Source organism: Perca flavescens, chromosome 8, assembly GCF_004354835.1.
Source record: "Perca flavescens isolate YP-PL-M2 chromosome 8, PFLA_1.0, whole genome shotgun sequence".
NCBI lineage: Eukaryota > Metazoa > Chordata > Actinopteri > Perciformes > Percidae > Perca > Perca flavescens.
Window position 1 is genome coordinate 20,200,418 of NC_041338.1, and position 19,474 is coordinate 20,219,891.

General features: G+C 39.5%; 1 protein-coding gene across 6 annotated transcripts in view; it reads left to right on the top strand.

Moving 5' to 3' along the window:
* The window catches only part of tp53i11b (tumor protein p53 inducible protein 11b), a 43,510-nt gene that overhangs the window by 13,442 nt on the left and 10,594 nt on the right, over window positions 1-19,474 (top strand). For 2 of the 6 annotated variants that reach the window (XM_028585641.1, XM_028585643.1), the window contains one exon: window positions 13,824-13,965. In XM_028585641.1, coding sequence (XP_028441442.1) covers window positions 13,837-13,965 — 129 coding nt within the window. In that variant the 5' untranslated portion in view covers window positions 13,824-13,836. Of the gene's footprint in view, window positions 1-11,664; window positions 11,690-12,784; window positions 12,962-13,823; window positions 13,966-14,515; window positions 14,611-18,954; window positions 19,083-19,474 lie in introns of those variants that run through there. The other 4 variants (XM_028585642.1, XM_028585640.1, XM_028585647.1 and 1 more) reach the window with 4 other exon arrangements.

The following is a 19,474-nucleotide window of genomic DNA, read 5'->3' on the forward strand; positions in this document are numbered from 1 at the left end:
GTAAAAAGTAAGTCGGTAAGTAACAATCAGCGTTAGAAATTGCAAACTGTGTTTAAATGTGTGTCGTCGCTACAACATTAGAATGTAACCTACGTTTTTTTTTTTTTTTTTTTTTTTTGTAAATGCAGATCACTTTGTTTGTTATGTTTAAACAGACTTATCATGTAGAGAGCGAGAACACATTGGTGCCAAATCTTGGTCTTGGTCTAGTGTGCTTCTGGCCATTATAATACTGGAAATGCTGACCAGCACAGACACACACTAATGTTGATGTTGTTGGCTGTAACCGTGGAACCCTCTCGTCGGCTCATTTGAACTTTATAGGCAATATAAGGGTGCTTATTGCTGTGTAAACCGGAGGACGTATCAGTTACCGCTTGTGTGTGTGGAATGATGAGCATATGATTACCAGTAGATGACGAGCTTTCTTAAACATGTTAGGGAGAAGAAGTTAGATGATAGATGATAAAAATGCAAAAATCTAATGAAATGAACTACATGTTACTAGATGGCAATATAAATGACAACATGTTTGATATTTTAAGGATCTCTTTTTGACCTTTACCTAGCAATTACTTCCACGTCGTGAAGAGAGCCTTTAGTGACGCAGGTTGAGCCCTCTTCATCATCCAGCAGGGCTGCCTAGCAACCAGGTAGCGCTTCAACAAGCAAGACAAGCTGTGCAAGGAGGGAACAAGTGGAAGGCTTGAAATAGTCATATTGTGTGACACCTCAGGAATGAATCATCTGTGCAATTAACATTGTTTTGTTTATTGTGAAAGAGACACTTATTTATTTGGACTAACACAAAAAAGCAGTTGTCCTTGGTAGCACATAGTGAAGTATTTCACATATTAAGTATTGCATTACTTCAGAATTCATTAAGAGAAGGTATTTCCATCCTGTTGCTGTTCAGTCGGGGGGCTCCAGGAGGTGGGCAACCAGAAAGCTGTTTTATTTGCTTTAACACTCACTCATTGACGGGGAAAGTAATTGTCCCCTGCCCTGTGGGTTTTTTTAATAACACAGAAACATGTCTGCTCCACTTTTACAAATTGCAGATTATCACATTACCTTTCTAGTTATTCAGCACAATGGTCAACGAGATCCGATAAGCAGAAGAATACAAACAGGAAAGTTAGAAATATGGCATACACAGTGTTTCCTCTAGGATTTCTTTTTTTTTTTTTTTTACTCCAAAGCATCATATGTCTTACAATTACATTGCAGGATATTGTGCACTTTTTCTCACAGAAAGAGTTCTATTTCAGTGTTTGGACCAGAATAGAATCTGCAGTGTTTCCCACACAATAGACTAACGTGTGGCGGTGCGCCGCACTATCAACCACTATCGGCCACCGCACATTGCGTTTCGTTATTCTTTAAAAAAAAAAAAAATGCTATTTAAAATACATTCAGCTGCATTTCCTTTCCCTGCTCTCCTCCGTCTCTCTGTCACTTGGGTCTCACACACACACACACACACAAACACACACACCTCCTCCCACCGTGCACACAGCGTCTGTCTCCATAAAGGAGAGAAGACGGCTGGCGAAATTCACAAGTTCACGAAAGGTTGGTATCTATCTCGTGAACACCTTTACACGATCGCACATTAAAAAGTCCCATAAAAAAATGTACAATGTTAATGTGTGTTAATGTTGGAGTCCCGACCCAACCCTTAGCAAACAAACAATTGCGCCTGCTTTAGAAAGTGAACTAGTCGCAAGTTTGCGGTAAAATGCAGTTGGGTTGTCGAGGTCAAAACACTATATGTAGCAGCTGTGAATCAAATAAACTTATTATAAATAATATTATGTCATTTTTTTACTCTTACACTGAATGTTTGCTGCTTCAATCCAGATGAGTATTGAAAAGTATTTTCTGCGACTTAAAAAGACACGTGTTGAGGATGAGGACCAGCCTGAACCGGAGGTATCAGTCTGAAACAGAGCTGAACAGTCCGACCAGTGTAATTAGTTATGTTATTAATTTGTTTACAATATTTTCAGGCTTCAACCAGTGAAAGACTGGGTCAGGGAGAGAAAGAGATAGATTTGTTAGGCATTGAAGTAGGAGAGGACAGCATCCAACAGCGTGTGAATTATAATTCGGTCAGCAATAATCCTCTTTTCACACTAAGACACAAGTTCAAAGAAGTTTTGTTATTAAGTAATAATTTTAACAACTTTTAAAGGGGCTGTACAAAATATATAGAGCACTAATATATTTGTGTAAGCGAACAAATATTTGCTATGTAAAGCCAGCCAGCCACAATAATTCTGTTATTCTTCCAAGCACAATTAATTTCACAGCACTTTAAAAGGCTCCACTGTATCTTTTCCTGTGTGCATTTTAAGCAAGTAATAATTCTGGTTGTAGTACAGCATTCTTGGGTGCACACAGAGTTTTATTCATTAAAACCATTTGTTGTGCGTCACTAAAACCTGTCTCATCTGATCATTTAATTAGTCTCGGCTAACAGTTACCCTGGACAACAAGTGTTTGACATCTGGTATTTCCAGCTACCTGTGACTCCACTCAACTTCATTTCTTCTGACTTAACTCTGTACAGACTGCATACTTAGTTATGAGTTCATTAGGTACAAGTAGCTAAAACCAATGCAGTCTAATACAAAAGTCCTGCAATAAATCCTACCGTTCATATATAATGCTATAATGTTCATTTTTTTGTTTCAACTTTTTTAGAGAGGTGTCGATTCAACTGTATGATAATTTTGACGGTTGCAGTTTGTGGTGCCTTTGAATTGTCTACTCTATTTATATCAATTATATATAATCCCTCTGTATAATGCAATATAGTTCAAGCACCACAAACTACAGCCTCTAAAATGATCATACAGCTTTTATACAATTTTTATGATCATAAAATTTCATAGCTTTCTTCAGCTTTGGCACAATTTTAAATCCTCTGTGAAAGTTTTGCAGCTTTACTTTACAATAATATAACAAACGTCTGCTTCTGCGTTCTAACCTGTGCAATTGTAATTACCACATATCTTAAAATCATAGTGACAGACAATAATATACAGCTGCAGAGGTGAGGAAATAACCCTAACTGTTAGTTACTGCCCACCAGCAATAATAATAATTACATATAAGTAGTAATAATTACTGGTTGGCTGTTTCTCAGTGCAGCAGAGCTTTAAAGCTTTGTGTCAGCTTTTGTTGGTGTGTAGGTTTTGAAGGCGGGACCTCATTCTCGTCTCCTTTTCCTCGTGTGATGGATCCCTGTTGAGCCCTGATGGTTTTGCTCCTTGGAGGTGATCATTCAGCTCCCAGCTGCGCATGTGCACTAAGTGTCATCTCTGCTTTACCTCACCACGTCTCTGCTGCTGCTGTGTTGGCTGCACAGTGAGCCTGCCGTGTCAAAAAGGTTCCATAGATAGAAACACCAAACAATCACTGGCAGGCCTCAGTGATTTCATACGACTAGAGCCTCCCCCCACCACCTACTTCCTACAGAGAAGCTGTTACTAGAGACTGTTGCATCATGGGTTGTTGGTAGCCTTAATGTTACTAGGCTGGCAAGTTTCTTTAATTACATGTACAGTGTTTGGGTTAAGGATCTTTTTTTAATTGATGGAGTAGTTGTAGGGCTGGGCAATATATCAATATTTTATCGAAATTGTGATATGAGACTAGATTTCGTCTTAGATTTTGGATATCGTAATATTGTAATATGGTAAGTGCTGTCTTTTCCTAGTTTTAAAGGTTGCATTACAGTAAAGTGATGTAATTTTCTGAACTTACCAGACTGGTCTAGCCGTTCTATTATTTTCCTTTAACCACTTAATCATTATATCCACATTGTTGATGATTATTTATGTAAAATCTAATTGTGAAAATACTTTGTTAAAGCACCAATTGTCTGCCCTACAATATCATCGCAATGTCGACCTAGAGGTATTTGGTAGAGATGCACCGATTGACCTGACGGGAATCGGCTAATTTTCACGTGATCGGGCATGACCGGCCAGTCAGTCTGACATATGCCGATTTTATGCCGGTCAAATGCTGTAAATAAATAACATTGTAAAGGCTACCATACACAATGCATAGAAATTAGATATAGGCTAGCAAATAATAGCAATAAACCCACTATTAATTACCTTATTATCTTTAATGCAGTGTACTGTAGCATGTAAATAATGCACATAAAATACAAACGTGAGCAAGGGCGTTCAACAATCGCCATTATATCGAATCAACAGCCACGTGGTTAAGATGTCTGTCAATCTTCACATTACCGCTGCATCATTTCTATGTGGCAACTAAAAGTTAGCTGCACTTGAGCTGATTTGTTAGTTGGTGGGAAAAGTAACTGAAAAATTCTTCTGATGACTATGTGTACTTGTGTTATCTAATCCTTGTATCTCCATTCACTGGGGAAGACTGTGCATTGTTCAATGTAAAATGTTCTATTAAAGAAAAGATAAAAAATAATTATTTGTGTGTGCTGTAAAGAATTAAATCTTGATTGGCTAAAATCGGTATCGGCAGGTCAAACTCAATGAAAAATCGGAATCGGCCTAGAAAATTGTAATCGGTGCTCTATCGGTCAATAATATTGCAATATCTGATATTCTCCATTTCGCTCAGCTCTAAGTAGTTGTAGTGCAAGGAGGAGGAGGGCTGCCTCTACTGAGACACAGCTGGACCGCTGGACCATCCCTACAGCTGAGTTCAAAGGACAATGAAACTGTTGTTCAGAAATGCACCTTCTTGATTGATATCTCACTTAATAAGCAGGGCAGTCATGTAGCATTCAATTGTCATTCCTAAAATTTTGAAACTAGATTGCATTGTTGAAAACCTTGTCCTAACAGATGTGGTAGTAACATCTCATTACAGTGACAATGGCTTTGTAAGTAATATGTAATTGTGATTCCCAAAAGATCTTCAGTAAGCACTCTAGGAACTCGTACATAATCGCGTTGCAGCAAGTCAGCCAACAAGAGGGTAATTTCCAATTTCCCTTGCTGCTGTGTGATGTAATAACTGAATAATAGGCAGGGAAACTCCAAATCCCAGGAATCATTAGGACTAGTTAGTTCCGTGGGACTGTCCCTAGATGATTTAACAGCATTAATCTGTTCAGCTCAGCACAATAATCCATTGAGAGCAACTGAGAGCAGTTTTCTCCTCAGACTGACTGCGTGTACAGATCTTCTCTGTGTTGTATAGAGTACAGTTTCCATGGTATGCATTGGTGGCCTGTTCTGACTCAAGAGAGGAATTCACTGCCTTCACCATTGTCCTTTGTTTATCACCAGCTGTCATAAACACTGCTTTCTATGTTCATCCATGTTCTCTGCCCGTTTGTCACAACTGAACCTCACTTGTAATTTCCACTTCATCAGAGACAGCATCTGTTACGCAGGGAAACCATTATTTTAGGTGATTTTAAAGAAAATAATCTGTGTTTTAACACCCCTGGATGGCTGGATACATCTACAGGGTCAGTGTCTCCTCTTATGCAATACAATGTGCAGATTGCTGTTACCAGCCTACCCTCGACCGAGCTGTACTGATGTCACGGCCAACTGAATGTGTCAAATGTGTAATCACATAGGCCACATGAAGAGAAAAGGCAGAATTTGGTGCCCCTGCTTAACATGAGGTGCTAGGGTTTTTGTCTCTAGCAGACACAGGAGGTTGCAACAATATTTTGACACCTGCACAATCTAATATTTATCACAGTATACTGTAATTGCAACAAATGTGTTCATTTGTTCTGATTGTGTCAGATCGGTGTTGATTGATGGTAAAATTTGGGGCTACATTTGCAGACGTATTGTAAATCCTGTTATGTCCCACTCTTGTGGGTAGAAAAATTAACAAGAACATGTACTACTTATACAGTACACACCACGTAGGATATAACAGCCCATGTGTCAACTCCTTGTATGAAGCCTTACCGTGTTTTAATCTACTTCTCTTAGCAGTGCTTGGTTGGAGCTGTAATGACTTATGAGGTAATAATGAGGTTCATTCCTAGCCTGGTCCTACCAGACTCTCGTACATTTCATTTTTACAGAGAGTCTGGCCTCTCTCCATTGACAAGTGTTAACTTCCTTGAAGGCGGGTACTTTGTTGAAGTTTAAAACTATTGGATCTGCCCAGAGCCACTCTCACAATCGTTAATGTTTGTTTGACTGAAAAAAACCTTTCAAACAGGAAAGTATTTAGGGAAATTTCACAGTTTCACTGTTTTTTAATTTCAATAAAAAGAGGAGATTGATTAGGCAAGGTGTGATTTCTGTTTGTTTTGTTTTCTTTGAGACCACAGAGGGTTGGGGGTGGGAGAGGGTTTTTGTGTAATTTGTGTTTCTTTGTTATGTATCTCATGGGCCCACCACCTGTGGGAGGAACCGCTGGGGTCGGGTGCGCTGCTACACGGGTGGCAGTGAAGGTCAGGGGCCTCGACGGACCAAAGAACAGACAGACAAAAGAATGCTGTAGATTGTGTAGGCTCACAGTTTGGGACAAACCTTGAATGCCCAAAGACATCGTCAAGGTAAACAATGTCCTCATGCTATTCCCTTTCTATCAAAACACTGTGGACACATTCAGTTCTGATCATAATTGCTCATGGTGTTGGGTATCTATCAAAAAGCCAATCTTATAAGCATTTCCTGGAGGTAGTGAATTAGTTTGTCACTGTTGAGTAGATATCTGAGGTTGTTGTGGAAATGCTGAGCACTTACAGATCCTAAAGTTTCCCAGCTCGACCTGCCTTAGGGCACAGGACAGTCACGTTGGCTTGCGTTAGGGAAATGTTTGCCTCAGTCTTCCCCAGTGAATGGAGATACAAGGATTAGATAACACAAGTACACATAGTCATCAGAAGAATTTTTCAGTTACTTTTCCCACCAACTAACACATCAGCTCAAGTGCAGCTAACTTTTAGTTGCCACATAGAAATGATGCAGTGGTAATGTGAAGATTGACAGACATCTTAACCACAAATGTCAACCTCATGGTGGCAATAAATGAGATGTCAGAGCGTCACCAAAGCCAGCCTGATACGTCTGGGAACATTGAATGTCTGTCCCCAAATTTGTGCCAATCCATCTTGTAGATGCAGAGATATTCACTGGATAAGTGAAAAATCTGACCTGATGCTGAGGAAATGATTCATCCTCTGGGCAATATGGATATACCAAATGTAATGGCAAAATGCTGCTAAAAAGTAATTCTTCACAACCTCAGCAGCAGTGGGGGAGGCTGTTGCACCAGTAAGTCAACACAAACAAGCAACTCTTAACACTGTTTTTGAATCTTGATCTCATAGAGAGACACAGAGTCCCTCCCCTTCCGGTAGACCTTATTTCAGAAAGAATATACACAGTAGTAAACGGGGAGAGACAAATACTTTTTTGATCCTGTTTGAATTGCGCCATGAATCTCACACATGCTGTTTGTCAATTTTCAAAGATTAAAGTTATACTTAGGGTATGAGTAGGGGTGTGACGAGATCTCGCGAGATTAAAACGTGACGAGATTTCTCGTCGAGTGTCAATGTTTACATATTGCGTTCGTCTTGTCTGTCACTCTTTCGCCGTTTATTATTTCCGCAGGAAAACCAAAATGTTGCCACACAAATGATTTAAAAGTGGCAGGGGGATCTTCAATAGTAATTCCACGCTCCATCACGCTAACATCACATCGCCTCACGAGACAACTTTTCACCTCGATCAGAAATCTCGTCTCGTTCTCGTGAACCCAATCTCGTGATGTGTCTCGTCTCGTGGAGTAAGCGTCTCGTCACACCCCTAGTAATGAGAAATCCATATAATTAACTCTAACCTTGAGCGGTAACACATTTACTAAGGTCAGTCAATTATTCTAAGTGGTCTCAAGAGACAGACATTAAATTGAGGATGAACTGGCCACACTTGTTTCTGGAGTCTGTGGAGTTGCAAAGTAACTCTGTCTAACTTGCAAAAATAAATGTAATAGCTGGCAACGTTACGGTACTAGACCAACATCAAGCAAAATGGAGTAAAAGTGTTGTTTTGTTCTACTCCTGGCACTATACAGTGCTGCTAGATATCCCAAACATGGTGGTTAGGGGATTTAGAGGCTACTGGGCTCATGTTATTTATGGAAAAGAGGAGGAGATAAGCTGTAGAGACTGCTTTCTTATTTTGAGTAACACATTTGTTCACAGTTGTACGTCCACAACCACATACTGCTTTGTTCATATGATACAATTGTTTTTTATGGAACGTTTTTCTTGGCACGAACCAGAGATCTTTCATGTAGTTCGCACATTTCCCACAATATCTTCCTATGTTTAGCAGCTTTTTATTTCCACAGCACATGTTCTGTCACAAAACCCTGGCGAAGGAACAGAGACAATACTGTTTGTTACTCACATTTGATTATTATATTTGATATTACCTGTCTTTGTTTATCCCACTGGGAGGTAAATGCATTGATATTCTGCAAAGACCTGCTTGAAAACCCTATATCTTTAGGCTCCATCAATAGCAGGCTTTTCATCATACATCACTGATAGACCATCTTGAGGCTTCCTTGAGGGTATTATATGCATCATCGTCATCATCATCACGCAATGCTTTTGAGAAATCTGCTTATATTGTCATCTTAACCACCCTCATATATTTTTTTCATCTGTGTGATCAATTTTAGTCATGGTCTTTATTTACCATAGCTTCAAATTCTTTCAACTAACGCCTAAAATGGGAAATAGGATGTCCTGAATAGAAATAGCATTCCCTCATTAAACAATTACTCCAGCAATAGCTAGGTCCCTATTATTATAACATAGTACTGATGCTGAGATGAAAATTGTTCTGTAGGTATTTTTAGATGCTGGCAAAGTTTAATTCATATTAGTGCATTTTCTAATTGGAAACAAAACTTTAGGGTAGTATAGTAAGTAGAGAGACCCCTCCTTCACCTGATTGAACAGAAATCAGCACAATATAATGTATAGCAACAATCTTACTGAAGTGTTGCAGAGCACTTAGCCCAATTGCTTTAACACAGCAGGAACACTTTTGCTCTCACTGGGGAAAAAACATCTCTTCAGGTGTCTGAGTAGAGATATCACGATTTGGTCTAAAGGGCTCCAAGCCATTTAAAATTGTACTATAGTAACATCTCCTTGTCCTTTTTGAACACCTATCTATTTTTACAGCATCTCGATACATGTTCTGTGAATGTTAAATTTTGACTCTGGGGTGCCTAAAATGGAAGTTGATCTGCTCTTAAATTCTGCTTCTCTTTATTCATTCTGTCCAGCTCACTCAATAATTCATCTTTTTAGGCAACTCGTTCCTTCACCATCTTCGTGTTTTACCCCACTTTTATCATCCAGGTGAGATGTGGTTTGGTTCACAAGTAAAGTTTGTTGCCATTCTGAAGGAGTGAGATTACATACAGCTACAAGTTAGTCCCACGTAAAGTCTTTTAATGCTGACAAGAAGCCACTCGTGAGGAAAGCATGTCTTCTCTCCAGTTGACTGAACACAGATCAAAGTCTCTTCATTTATTCTAAAATATCACCTACGACAGCAAGGAGAATGACAGCGGAGTCACCGGTGGCTCATCAAAGGTGCTTTCAATAATTAAGAAGCGATTGGTCCATTGGCAGTTGCTAGGCAACGGCATCAGCATTACTCTGGCACTGAAGGAGCATTGGTAAGGAGATTGGAATGGAGAGACAAGCAGTGTTATTTTATGTTTGGAGAAATGTGTGATTACAGTGCATGCACTGAAGTGTGTCTTATTTACGGCTTTATCACAGATTTTGATGGTGGTGGAGGACACAATGCATTGCTGTAGTTTTGCATCATTTAGAGTGATGCAAGTGGTCACTTTTAAAATGCATTAAATGAGGAAGGATATGAAGGGAGACAGTTGGGCTGAAGGATATATAGTTTCATCAATGATTTAACAATCTATGCATATGCAATTATCACATTAAAAAGGATCCAATTTAATAAAGCAAATTGGGTAAAGTTTGCTTTTTAGTGACTTATTTTAACTAACTTAACATAATTTAGTCTGAAGCAAATGTCCCATCACAATCATGCTGAGAGTTCACTGACAAGTGTCTCATCTATTTTCACATCAAACTTTACATTTAGTGAAGAAGTGTTTTTGCAAGTTGAGCTGCCAAATTTTAAAACTGCATACTGTGTGTATGGCCAAATTAGGTAACGTCTTTAGAACATTGTAAAAGAAAATGCAAGTATGCAATCTTATTTTTTTCCTGTAAGGTACTGCCCTTGCATACAGGCCTTTCATCAGATTTCCGTAAGAAATAGGTTACCAAAGTTTCACTTCCATCAATATTGCCTTTTCTTGCTGTTACAGAACAGGGCAAGTCTAGTTCCTCATGCACTGTGTGGGAGTCCAAGTGGAGTGTTTGACAACAGAAGCCTGAACACATGCTGTGTAAGCTTCACTGACCGCTCCAAGCCTATGTATGCATGCCAATACAAGGGAATGTTGTTAATCCTTGCCATGTGTATCGCAGACAGAAATGTAACCAGATTAGCACACTTTCTAGTTCCCACCTCTCTGTTCCAGTCAAACACAAAACAAAGAAGGAAGTGGGTGTGAGAAGATCAAAGTTTTAGGAAGACCTTATAATGTAATGCTGTCTAAGTTTCGCTGCTGCATGGGTTTATTTACATTATCAATTAAAGGTCCTATGACATGCTGCTTTTTGGATGCTTTTATATAGGCCTCAGTGGTCCCCTAATACTGTATCTGAAGTCACTTTCATGAAATTCAGCCTTGGTGCAGAATTACAGCCACTAGAGCCAGTCCCACAATGAGCTTTCCTCAGGACGTGCCATTTCTCTGTCTGTAGCTTTGAATGCTATTGAGGGGGAGGGGGTGGGGGGGGCAAGGTGGAGAGTGGGGGTGTGGCCTTGACCAACTGCCATGCTTCGATCATTTGCAAGCCATGATGTCTCTGTTTTTCTCGTGGGTGGGCCAAATTCTCTGGGCGGGCAAAGCAGAGAAAGGGGAGGTAACCTTTCCCCTTATGATGTAATAAAGGGAAGATTCCAGATCGGCCCATCTGAGCTTTCATTTTCTCAATGGTGGAGCAGGATACCCAGGGCTTGGTTTACATCTATCGCCATTTCTAGCCACTGGAGGACCATAGGCAGGCTGGGGGAACTCATATTAATGTTAAAAACCCTCAAAGTGAAATTTTCATGCCATGGGACCTTTTAAGCTTGTTTGTATTTATCTCTATCATTTAGCCAAGGTGATGTCTTCAATTGCATGAAGAGAAGCTGCAAATCATCACATTTGAGACACTTGCACCAGCAAGCTAGTATTATTTTTTTAATGGGTAATTGACTTAGTTGATTGATTAGTTGGAAAGGTTATAATAAATTAAACAATGACAATCAACTAATTGTTTAAGCATAAATTCCAATAGAACATCCAATTAAATTGTACAGCCTCAGAAATTAAAATATATTTTTATTTTATTTATCTATAACGTTATCTTTTTGACTGAGCTATCACTAAAATGGAATATACTGTATGCCACACAATTGGCTGCTAGGTTATTGTATTTGAGAGCTTTAGTATGATATTTGTATCCACTCAATGTACTTTTTTTTGCACTCTGTTCTCTTATAGAGCCTAGCTGTGCTGTTTGGCCTCTGTAAGAAAACCAACAGTATTTACTGTATTATATTTACTTGAAGCCTACAATGCGCCTCTAACTGTGATGACACACTTCCTTATTGGTGGTAAACTGAGCACTTTGTGGTGTTTTCTGGTAGCACTGATTGTTTTGTTTTTTCCTTTCCTGGTTGACAAAGCTTTCTGTTCTCTGTGTGGTATCCTCATCTTTGAGAGAATCGTTCAATAACTCCTCTTGTTTTACTCCTCTTGAGAATTGGCCTGTGGCGTAGCCATCAATTTTTAGACAGGCCACCCCATTGCATGCGTGTGCATGCCTTTTTACCTCCAGTTGAACCATGGTGGAGGTAATACTCTTGAGTCTTGATTTTACTATTGCTTGTCCCCGTTGAATCCACAGGCACAATTCATTAACACTAATCAATAGGACCACAGCAGTGTGTCCTGCTATCACAGTTAGCAGCCAAAATAGGCAAAAATAATTTTTTCTTTGTCATCGACAATATATCTAGTTCTATGCATTGAAGAAATTGTCTGAATGTACAGATCAGAAATGTGTTGATAATAATAGGCTATATTCATTAAACAAATAAAAAAAAACAAAGTCTAAGTTATTAATACTGGAGGATCATATATTAAAACCGACGCAGGGAATTGCAGCAATCACAGCTTTATTGTTAAAAATATAGCAAACCTTCTGACTTATAAAGTGTAAGCAGAGTTCTTTCTTCACAAATGTATTGTTTGTGAAATACATGTATGTAGTATATATACATACATATATATATATATATATATATAACATCTGGCTGGCTGTGCATCAGTGTAGCTTTAGTCTGTTTTAATTTCAACAGCATGTGGGAATAAAATAAGGAAACTACCAAACTGAAGAAAATGAATGAAATTAGATTGTTGGAATTAAGGCCATTGAGTATTCATTTCAAATAAGACATAAATGTATCTACTGTGTGTGTGTGTGTGTGTGTGTGTGTGTGTGTGTGTGTGTGTGTGTGTGTGTGTGTGTGTGTGTGTGTGTGTGTGTGTGTGTGTGTGTGTGTGTGTGTGTGTGTGTGTGTGTGTGTGTGTGTGTGTGTGTGTGTGTGTGTGTTCCCAGCAGACCTAGAGGACATCTGGCTCCTGCCTCCAGTCTGACTTAAGAGAAAGGTTTTATAGGTTGCCTGTATTTCCAAGACCAGGGTTATGTAATTGTGTTGCATAAGTCAAGTCCTCAAGGAGATTATTATACCTCTTCCTGCCTGTGCTGTAGAAAGATGTCTCTTCAGATCGAGGGGTAATAACATAGAAAAAGCTCCACTGATGTTTCTTATATGAAATTAAAGTCCCCCTCCGCTCAAAAATTAGTTTATGTTCCCTAAAATGTCTGACATTGACCATACTGAATTGTATCTGTGCAAAGCTTTTCGCTAGAGGTGTTTTCACATTCCTCTCCTGAAAGGGGGAGGTCTGTGCACTTCTCTGAAATTTGAGATTCAAATGTATACCGGGCAAGATTAGGTATGGCACTAATTTGTAAACAAATCGCTCCCTAATACGCAAAAGCCAGCGAAGAAACCTGAAACCTCCAGCACAGAGCGGACTGTCAGAATAGAGAGTGAAAACACACTGTCATCGTAGCTTTGTCAGCCACTGCCAGTAACAAGCTTACACACAACAAACAAATAAAAGATGCTAACTACACTTAGCTGATACGTCTGCTTATCGCCGACTTTAGTGCACAACAGACTCCTCATCTGAGTCTGGGTCTGACTATAGTTGCAGACCGCCAGCTTGCGGAGCTCGGCAGCCAGGCCACCTGAGCAGGCGGCCGTGTCGCGGGGCACTGGAATTTCTCAATGTGGCAGAAAGGGTAGCTGTGCTTCCAGCCCCTTTTTCAGACTTTTATTTTACTTTGTATGTGGCTAAACCATGTTAAACAAAATATATTAATCATGACGGAGTATTTTACATACTTTAAAATGTGTCTGGAGTGGGACTTTAATATTAAAAATTTTTTAGCATCTTCTCGTCTTTCTCTTTTTCATTTATTAATTTATTTCCTCCAACTATACTCACACACACACACACACACACACACACACACACACACACACTGTTTGTATTCTGAACTTAGCTCTTTTTTTCTTCTTTGTCAGGTGTGTGCGCACCATGGCGTCTAAACCTCACCCTCCTCTGATGAAGAAGCACAGCCAGACAGACCTGATAAGCCGCCTGAAGAGCAGGAAGATCCTTGGAGTTGGCGGCGAGGATGATGATGGCGAAGTGCACCGCTCAAAGGTCAGATTAAGTCACATGATTTTTTTATTTGTCCTTTATATTCAGTATGGGCAGTAATACAGACAACAAAGGCAAATATCAGTGCATTAGCACAACAAACAACTTTGTCATAAATGTAAGTACGTGTTAAACCATCATCTGTCAAATGGATAATATTGCAGCAATGCGCAACCACAACCCTGGGAAAAACTATAGATTCCTTTTAAAAGCCACAATGGGCTGCTAATTGGCTCATCACTCTCATAGTGTCCCTTTTTGTGCATTTGCTCCTTATGCTTCAATGAATCTAGATCACGTAATCCCATGAGCTGCCGCAGCTCCACTGGGATGTAACTGGCTCCCCTGAGAGACTCCCTGCCTCTTGCATCTCATTTATTATATTCCTGCCTCATGTATTTGCACACTCATATAGACAGTGCACAGGGATGTGTATACCAAAACACAACAGCACACATGCTGGTTCATGCCAGGAGACACAAAAACACTTTTATATATTCATGAGCATTGAGCTGTACAGTTGCATACTAACAATAATGTCTTGTTCCAACAGAGGGCTCAAATATCAACATCCCAATGATATTTTTTCAGATTGCATTAGAATGAGTATAGGCAAAGCTGACGGTTCCTCCCTGAAATATTAATCAGGTAAGTGGGAACCGAACAGAAGGGAGCAGGCATACGGTGGTGGCTGATAGCTTGTGTTGAGATGTTGCCCTCTTTTTTTCAGCCCCTGTGAGTGTTTTTCTCTCTCAATGTTTTAGCGAGGGACCTATTCCAGACATCTGTCACTAAGATCCTTTTCACAAAGCGAAGGGATGGAGAAAAAGAAACACTTAATGCCTCAACATCCATTCCAATAAATGGTCTTTGATTTGAGAAAGATAATTGAGGTTAGATACATGTCTGTAATGATTGAATAGTGGTTCAGTAACAGTCAATGCAAAGTACAGTAACAAAATACTTTGGCCAATGTGGTCTATTGTGCGTGTGGTTTTGAATAATAGGTTTCCCTATTTAACTGTGGCATTGACACTTATTTAGAAATCAAATTGGTGCTCTTAAAATGAACTGCATTGTGCCGTTACTCTTGAGTTGTTCTATTTATCCTTGCCACAAGTGTTTGTGGTAAAGAGACCCATGGGATCTAACAGTCAGCTGCATAGCAACAGTTGGTTTGAAAGGGAAACGATTGACTTTATCCCTGTGGGCCCTGTAAACAAACGAGGGAAGTGCTCCTCTAGTCCGCTGACTGTCCCTTCCTGCCTCTTTTACTTTGTATTTGTGCTATCGTATGCGAGTGCAATTGTGCCAAGGAATATTTTCCTTCTTACCCCTTGAGTCACTGTCAGCTTCTTTAACCCACTGGTACACTACTTTAGTGCTAAGGTCAGGAAGTTACAATCAAGCTTTAACCCAGGTCTTCATAGATAAGACATACCACAATGTTTTGTGTATATTTTGTATCCCAGAGGATTACCACTGAGACATTTTGTAATCTTAATGTGACTGCACAAACTGACAACATCCTTCGGATGAGAAGCACAATTTTAGTTTGGTAAGTAAGAGATTATACTTCTTCTACTACCCCTGAATATTTGTCATGCTCTCTGGCTTGTTTGTTGTGCTCTTTGTGTAGTGAATGTAGCTGACTGAGTCCAGTCCATAGCAGCTATGATTAAGCGTCTCTTCCCACAAACAGCATTGTGTATTTCTTCCTTTTCCTGTTTCTCCTTCTCTCCCTAACTCCCTTCCTCTTTATTCCACCCCAAGCTAACCTTGTGCCATCAGTTGGCCCTCATTTCCCTTTCAGTATTTCTCATGCCAGTTATGAATATTTATGTGTTCCTGTCAAAAACAGCCACTGAAACCATGGCACAGGAAGGCTGAATCACCGGCTCACGTGATCACAGACAGGCTTCATATACAGGCACTTTGCTGCAGTGAAAGGAGAGATGTAATGGGTCTCGTCTGTTACTCTTTACCTTAATATTTTTTGGAGTTTAACTTTAAGGGTGTCTTTTTGTAAGGGCTCTGATATCAAAGCTAGCAGCAGCCATTGGTAAGAGGAAATGTTTAAGAAACAAAAAAAATCAGGTTACACAGAGAATCCTTTTGTCTCCATTTCATTTATGACACATTCAATCTTTTCATATCTTCCTCTCATCTATTTTTGACATCATAAAATGCTAGTTATATGAATCTACTTAAGAGGACATTTGTGCTTGGAATAAATAATGTGCATAACAGAAATGTGCAAAACAATAACATAAGTCAAATATGATGGCATGTCTTGGTAAATGTGAAATATTAAGTAATAATAAATAATAAGTTACATGTGATGGCAAGTAACTTCTGCAAGTTTTAGGGCTTATTGATATCGCCATAGAATATTTTAGACCTTTAACTCTCTTAATGAGTTTTTTCTCTAATGACATGATTTGATAGAGCAACTAGATGAAATCCAGTGGTTTTTGAAAATGTTCTAGATGCAGTTACTTAGTAACATTTGCTGTACATGGTGGGGAACGGTAGAAGGCAAAACCCTTGACGTGATCTTTCTAGTATATAACATGAATCATTTAATTGCATTCACTCTGACATTTCACAGGCACATCAAGCAGAAAACTATTTTCCAACTGATAATGAGTTACCTCGAAACACTGCTTTCCAGAAAATCATCTTCTCTACTTTAGTGGATTTCATGGTTCAGTGTATTTTTTGTTTCAGTGAGGCTATGCCTCGCTGCAACACAAGAACAGTTTATGGGGGAAGAGATGCTTAATGATGAAGGAAAGTCATTGATGTTAGGGGAGTGATGAGACCTGAAGGCTTTGGATGAAGGAATACAACTTCACAGTCAACCAACAATTGTAATTTCTCTGTGGGTTACTGTCTGAGGCAGAAAACTGTGTGGTTTATCAGTTTGTTTGCCCCTATGTCTTTGTGTATTTTACGTTGAAAAAAACTAAAACTGAATTTGTCAGCAACATTTCTGAGTTGATATTCTCCTCACATGCAAAAATAATCAGCACTCTTGCAATCTAAACCACCTCCTTTGTTTTTTTCCATATATTTAGACACATATATCTATCTATCTATCTATCTATCTATCTATCTCTCTCTATATATATATATATATATACGCACACACACACAGATAAATATAGATCGTCTTTTTCCATTTTAGATAATTTGCAGAACATTACAGTGTACACATTGCATACTGTATTGTGCTCTAGCTCAATGATTTTTGCTGTTTCTAGAGATCTTGCTCATTTGCATCCAGTGCATTGATTCTCCAGTGCAAAAAAAAAACAGAAGGAAAAAAAGCCCATCAAAATTTCCCAGACCCGAAGGTGATGTTTTCAACTGCTTGTTTTGTCCAATTCAGTCTGAATTGTAAATATATTCTAGTTAAAATGTTGATTTTGTTTGATAAATGACTTGAATTATTAATTGATTATGAAATGTGTCATAAATAGGGCTGAAACGATTCCTCAAGTAACTCGAATAATTTGATTACTAAAAATCCTCGATGCAAAATGATTTGCCTCAAAGCTTTGTTTAATCAATGTTACCAACATTAGGCTCGTGATGAGCCAGATCTGCGCAGAATCGATCACTGGCGATCGCCGCCCCATGCATGCCGGTTAGATTCTTGTCCGACTTGATCCCGACTTGCTCTGACGTCATGCACACGTGGGCAACGATAATCTCACGAGACCAAGGCGGCCGCAGTTCTGAGACGCAGGTAGCCAGTTGCTTTTCACCAAGGGGGTAAGCTTCGCTTCAGAACTCGAGCCATCATGGCGCCATTTTGTTGCTAACTGGCCATCACCTCCTGTTAGCATTCCGCTGACCGCCATTTTTTTTTTTACGTCACTTGACTGCGAATAACTTTACATCTGAAGCGTTTAAAGACTCTATTTGTCCGTTGTTTAGTTCCAAAGAAACACGACAATGTATAAAAGGCTCCATTACCTTGTACCTCACGTTATGGCTCCGTAGCAGACGTTTTTGTAAAAATAGGCTAACGATTGTGTCATAACCAAGTGACTTACTGTCGCATAGTAGAGGAATTACCGTATAGTACAGGAGAAGCTCGCAGGCAGTTTCGACTTACATGAGATGTTTAGGTTTAATTACTAATGTTAACTAGCATGTTAGTTAGCAATAATTAGCCTGTGCCCATGTTATCTCCTTACATACACCTACAGTCTCCGTATCTGTAAGATTGGGAATGATTGAGATTTCTCTTGGCACAGCTACCAGAAGACTTACAACTTTCAGACACGTTGCTCACGTCACATTCTCTCAGTTGGAGGCTGCGCAGTAAAGCTGGCCATCACCGGAAAAGTGCTTCTAATAGCCTTCACTGGTCTCCGTCCAGAGCAACGGGGTCTATTGGTCCATTATATACTGCCTATGCTTTTCACCAACTGCAAGAGCCAGGCGGATGCAGGTGGACCCACTGCATGCTGGGAAACGCCGGCCTCTCAGCTGATGGAACAGCTCATTGGTTCAGAATCGACTCAACAGATGACGTTTTATGTAAACTTTTTTATTGATTTTGAATCTGAGGGATTTTAACTGCGATTTGTCTGATTTAAAAGCTTATTCTGTACAGAACACATGTAGTGAGGTTCATAGTTATGTTTAGAAGTCAGAGAGACTAAATCTGTTCAGATTACAGATCATCTACAGTCTGTTGTTAATTAAAAACAGCAACAGATCACATGTAGAGAATTTTGACAACTACTCTGTCATAATAAAATCAACTGGAGACTGTGTAGGAGCTGATATATGGGTCTGATAACATTTTATTAAATCGGAATCGAACCACAGTGTTTGTGTCACTTCCTGTTCAGCCTGAATGCTGCTGGAATCAGCTGGAAAACTGTCCGATTTGATAGCAGATTTTTGTCACCGCCCCCAGCTGCTGCCGCCTGCTCTCGTCTACTTTACAGGCGAGGCGCAGTTCATCTCGAACGAGCCTATTGTATCACTCACGGTGTTTCCGCACGGATGATTATTACTGTCGCACACCGGGCTGACGACGCTGGCGACACATACAATGAAGATTGACGATGCAGATTACAAAATGAAGAGCGTAATAAGTGAGGGGCTAAGAGGAGAGACAGGCTGGAGAAAACGACAGAAAATGTCCAAAGTTTGGAATCAATTCAAACATAATTAAAACAAAAACTCTGTACAGTGTGTCTACTGCAAAATCAAACTAGCTTACCACGATAATAGCACAACGTCAGTGCTTCAGCATCTCAACAGAAAACGTTGAGTCTAACTTAATCATCCATTCCACAAAGCGGACCCAACTAAAGTAAATCACAGAATCATATGGACGATGAAACTACACCAAACACAACAACTACCAAAAACAAAGACAAGAAAATACGTAGTGGTGACCACAATTTGATCCAAAGAGCTGACTTGTTGACTATCCCTTTGGAAAAACAGCTGATTGTTGCGCACAGTTTTCTCTCACTCTCTC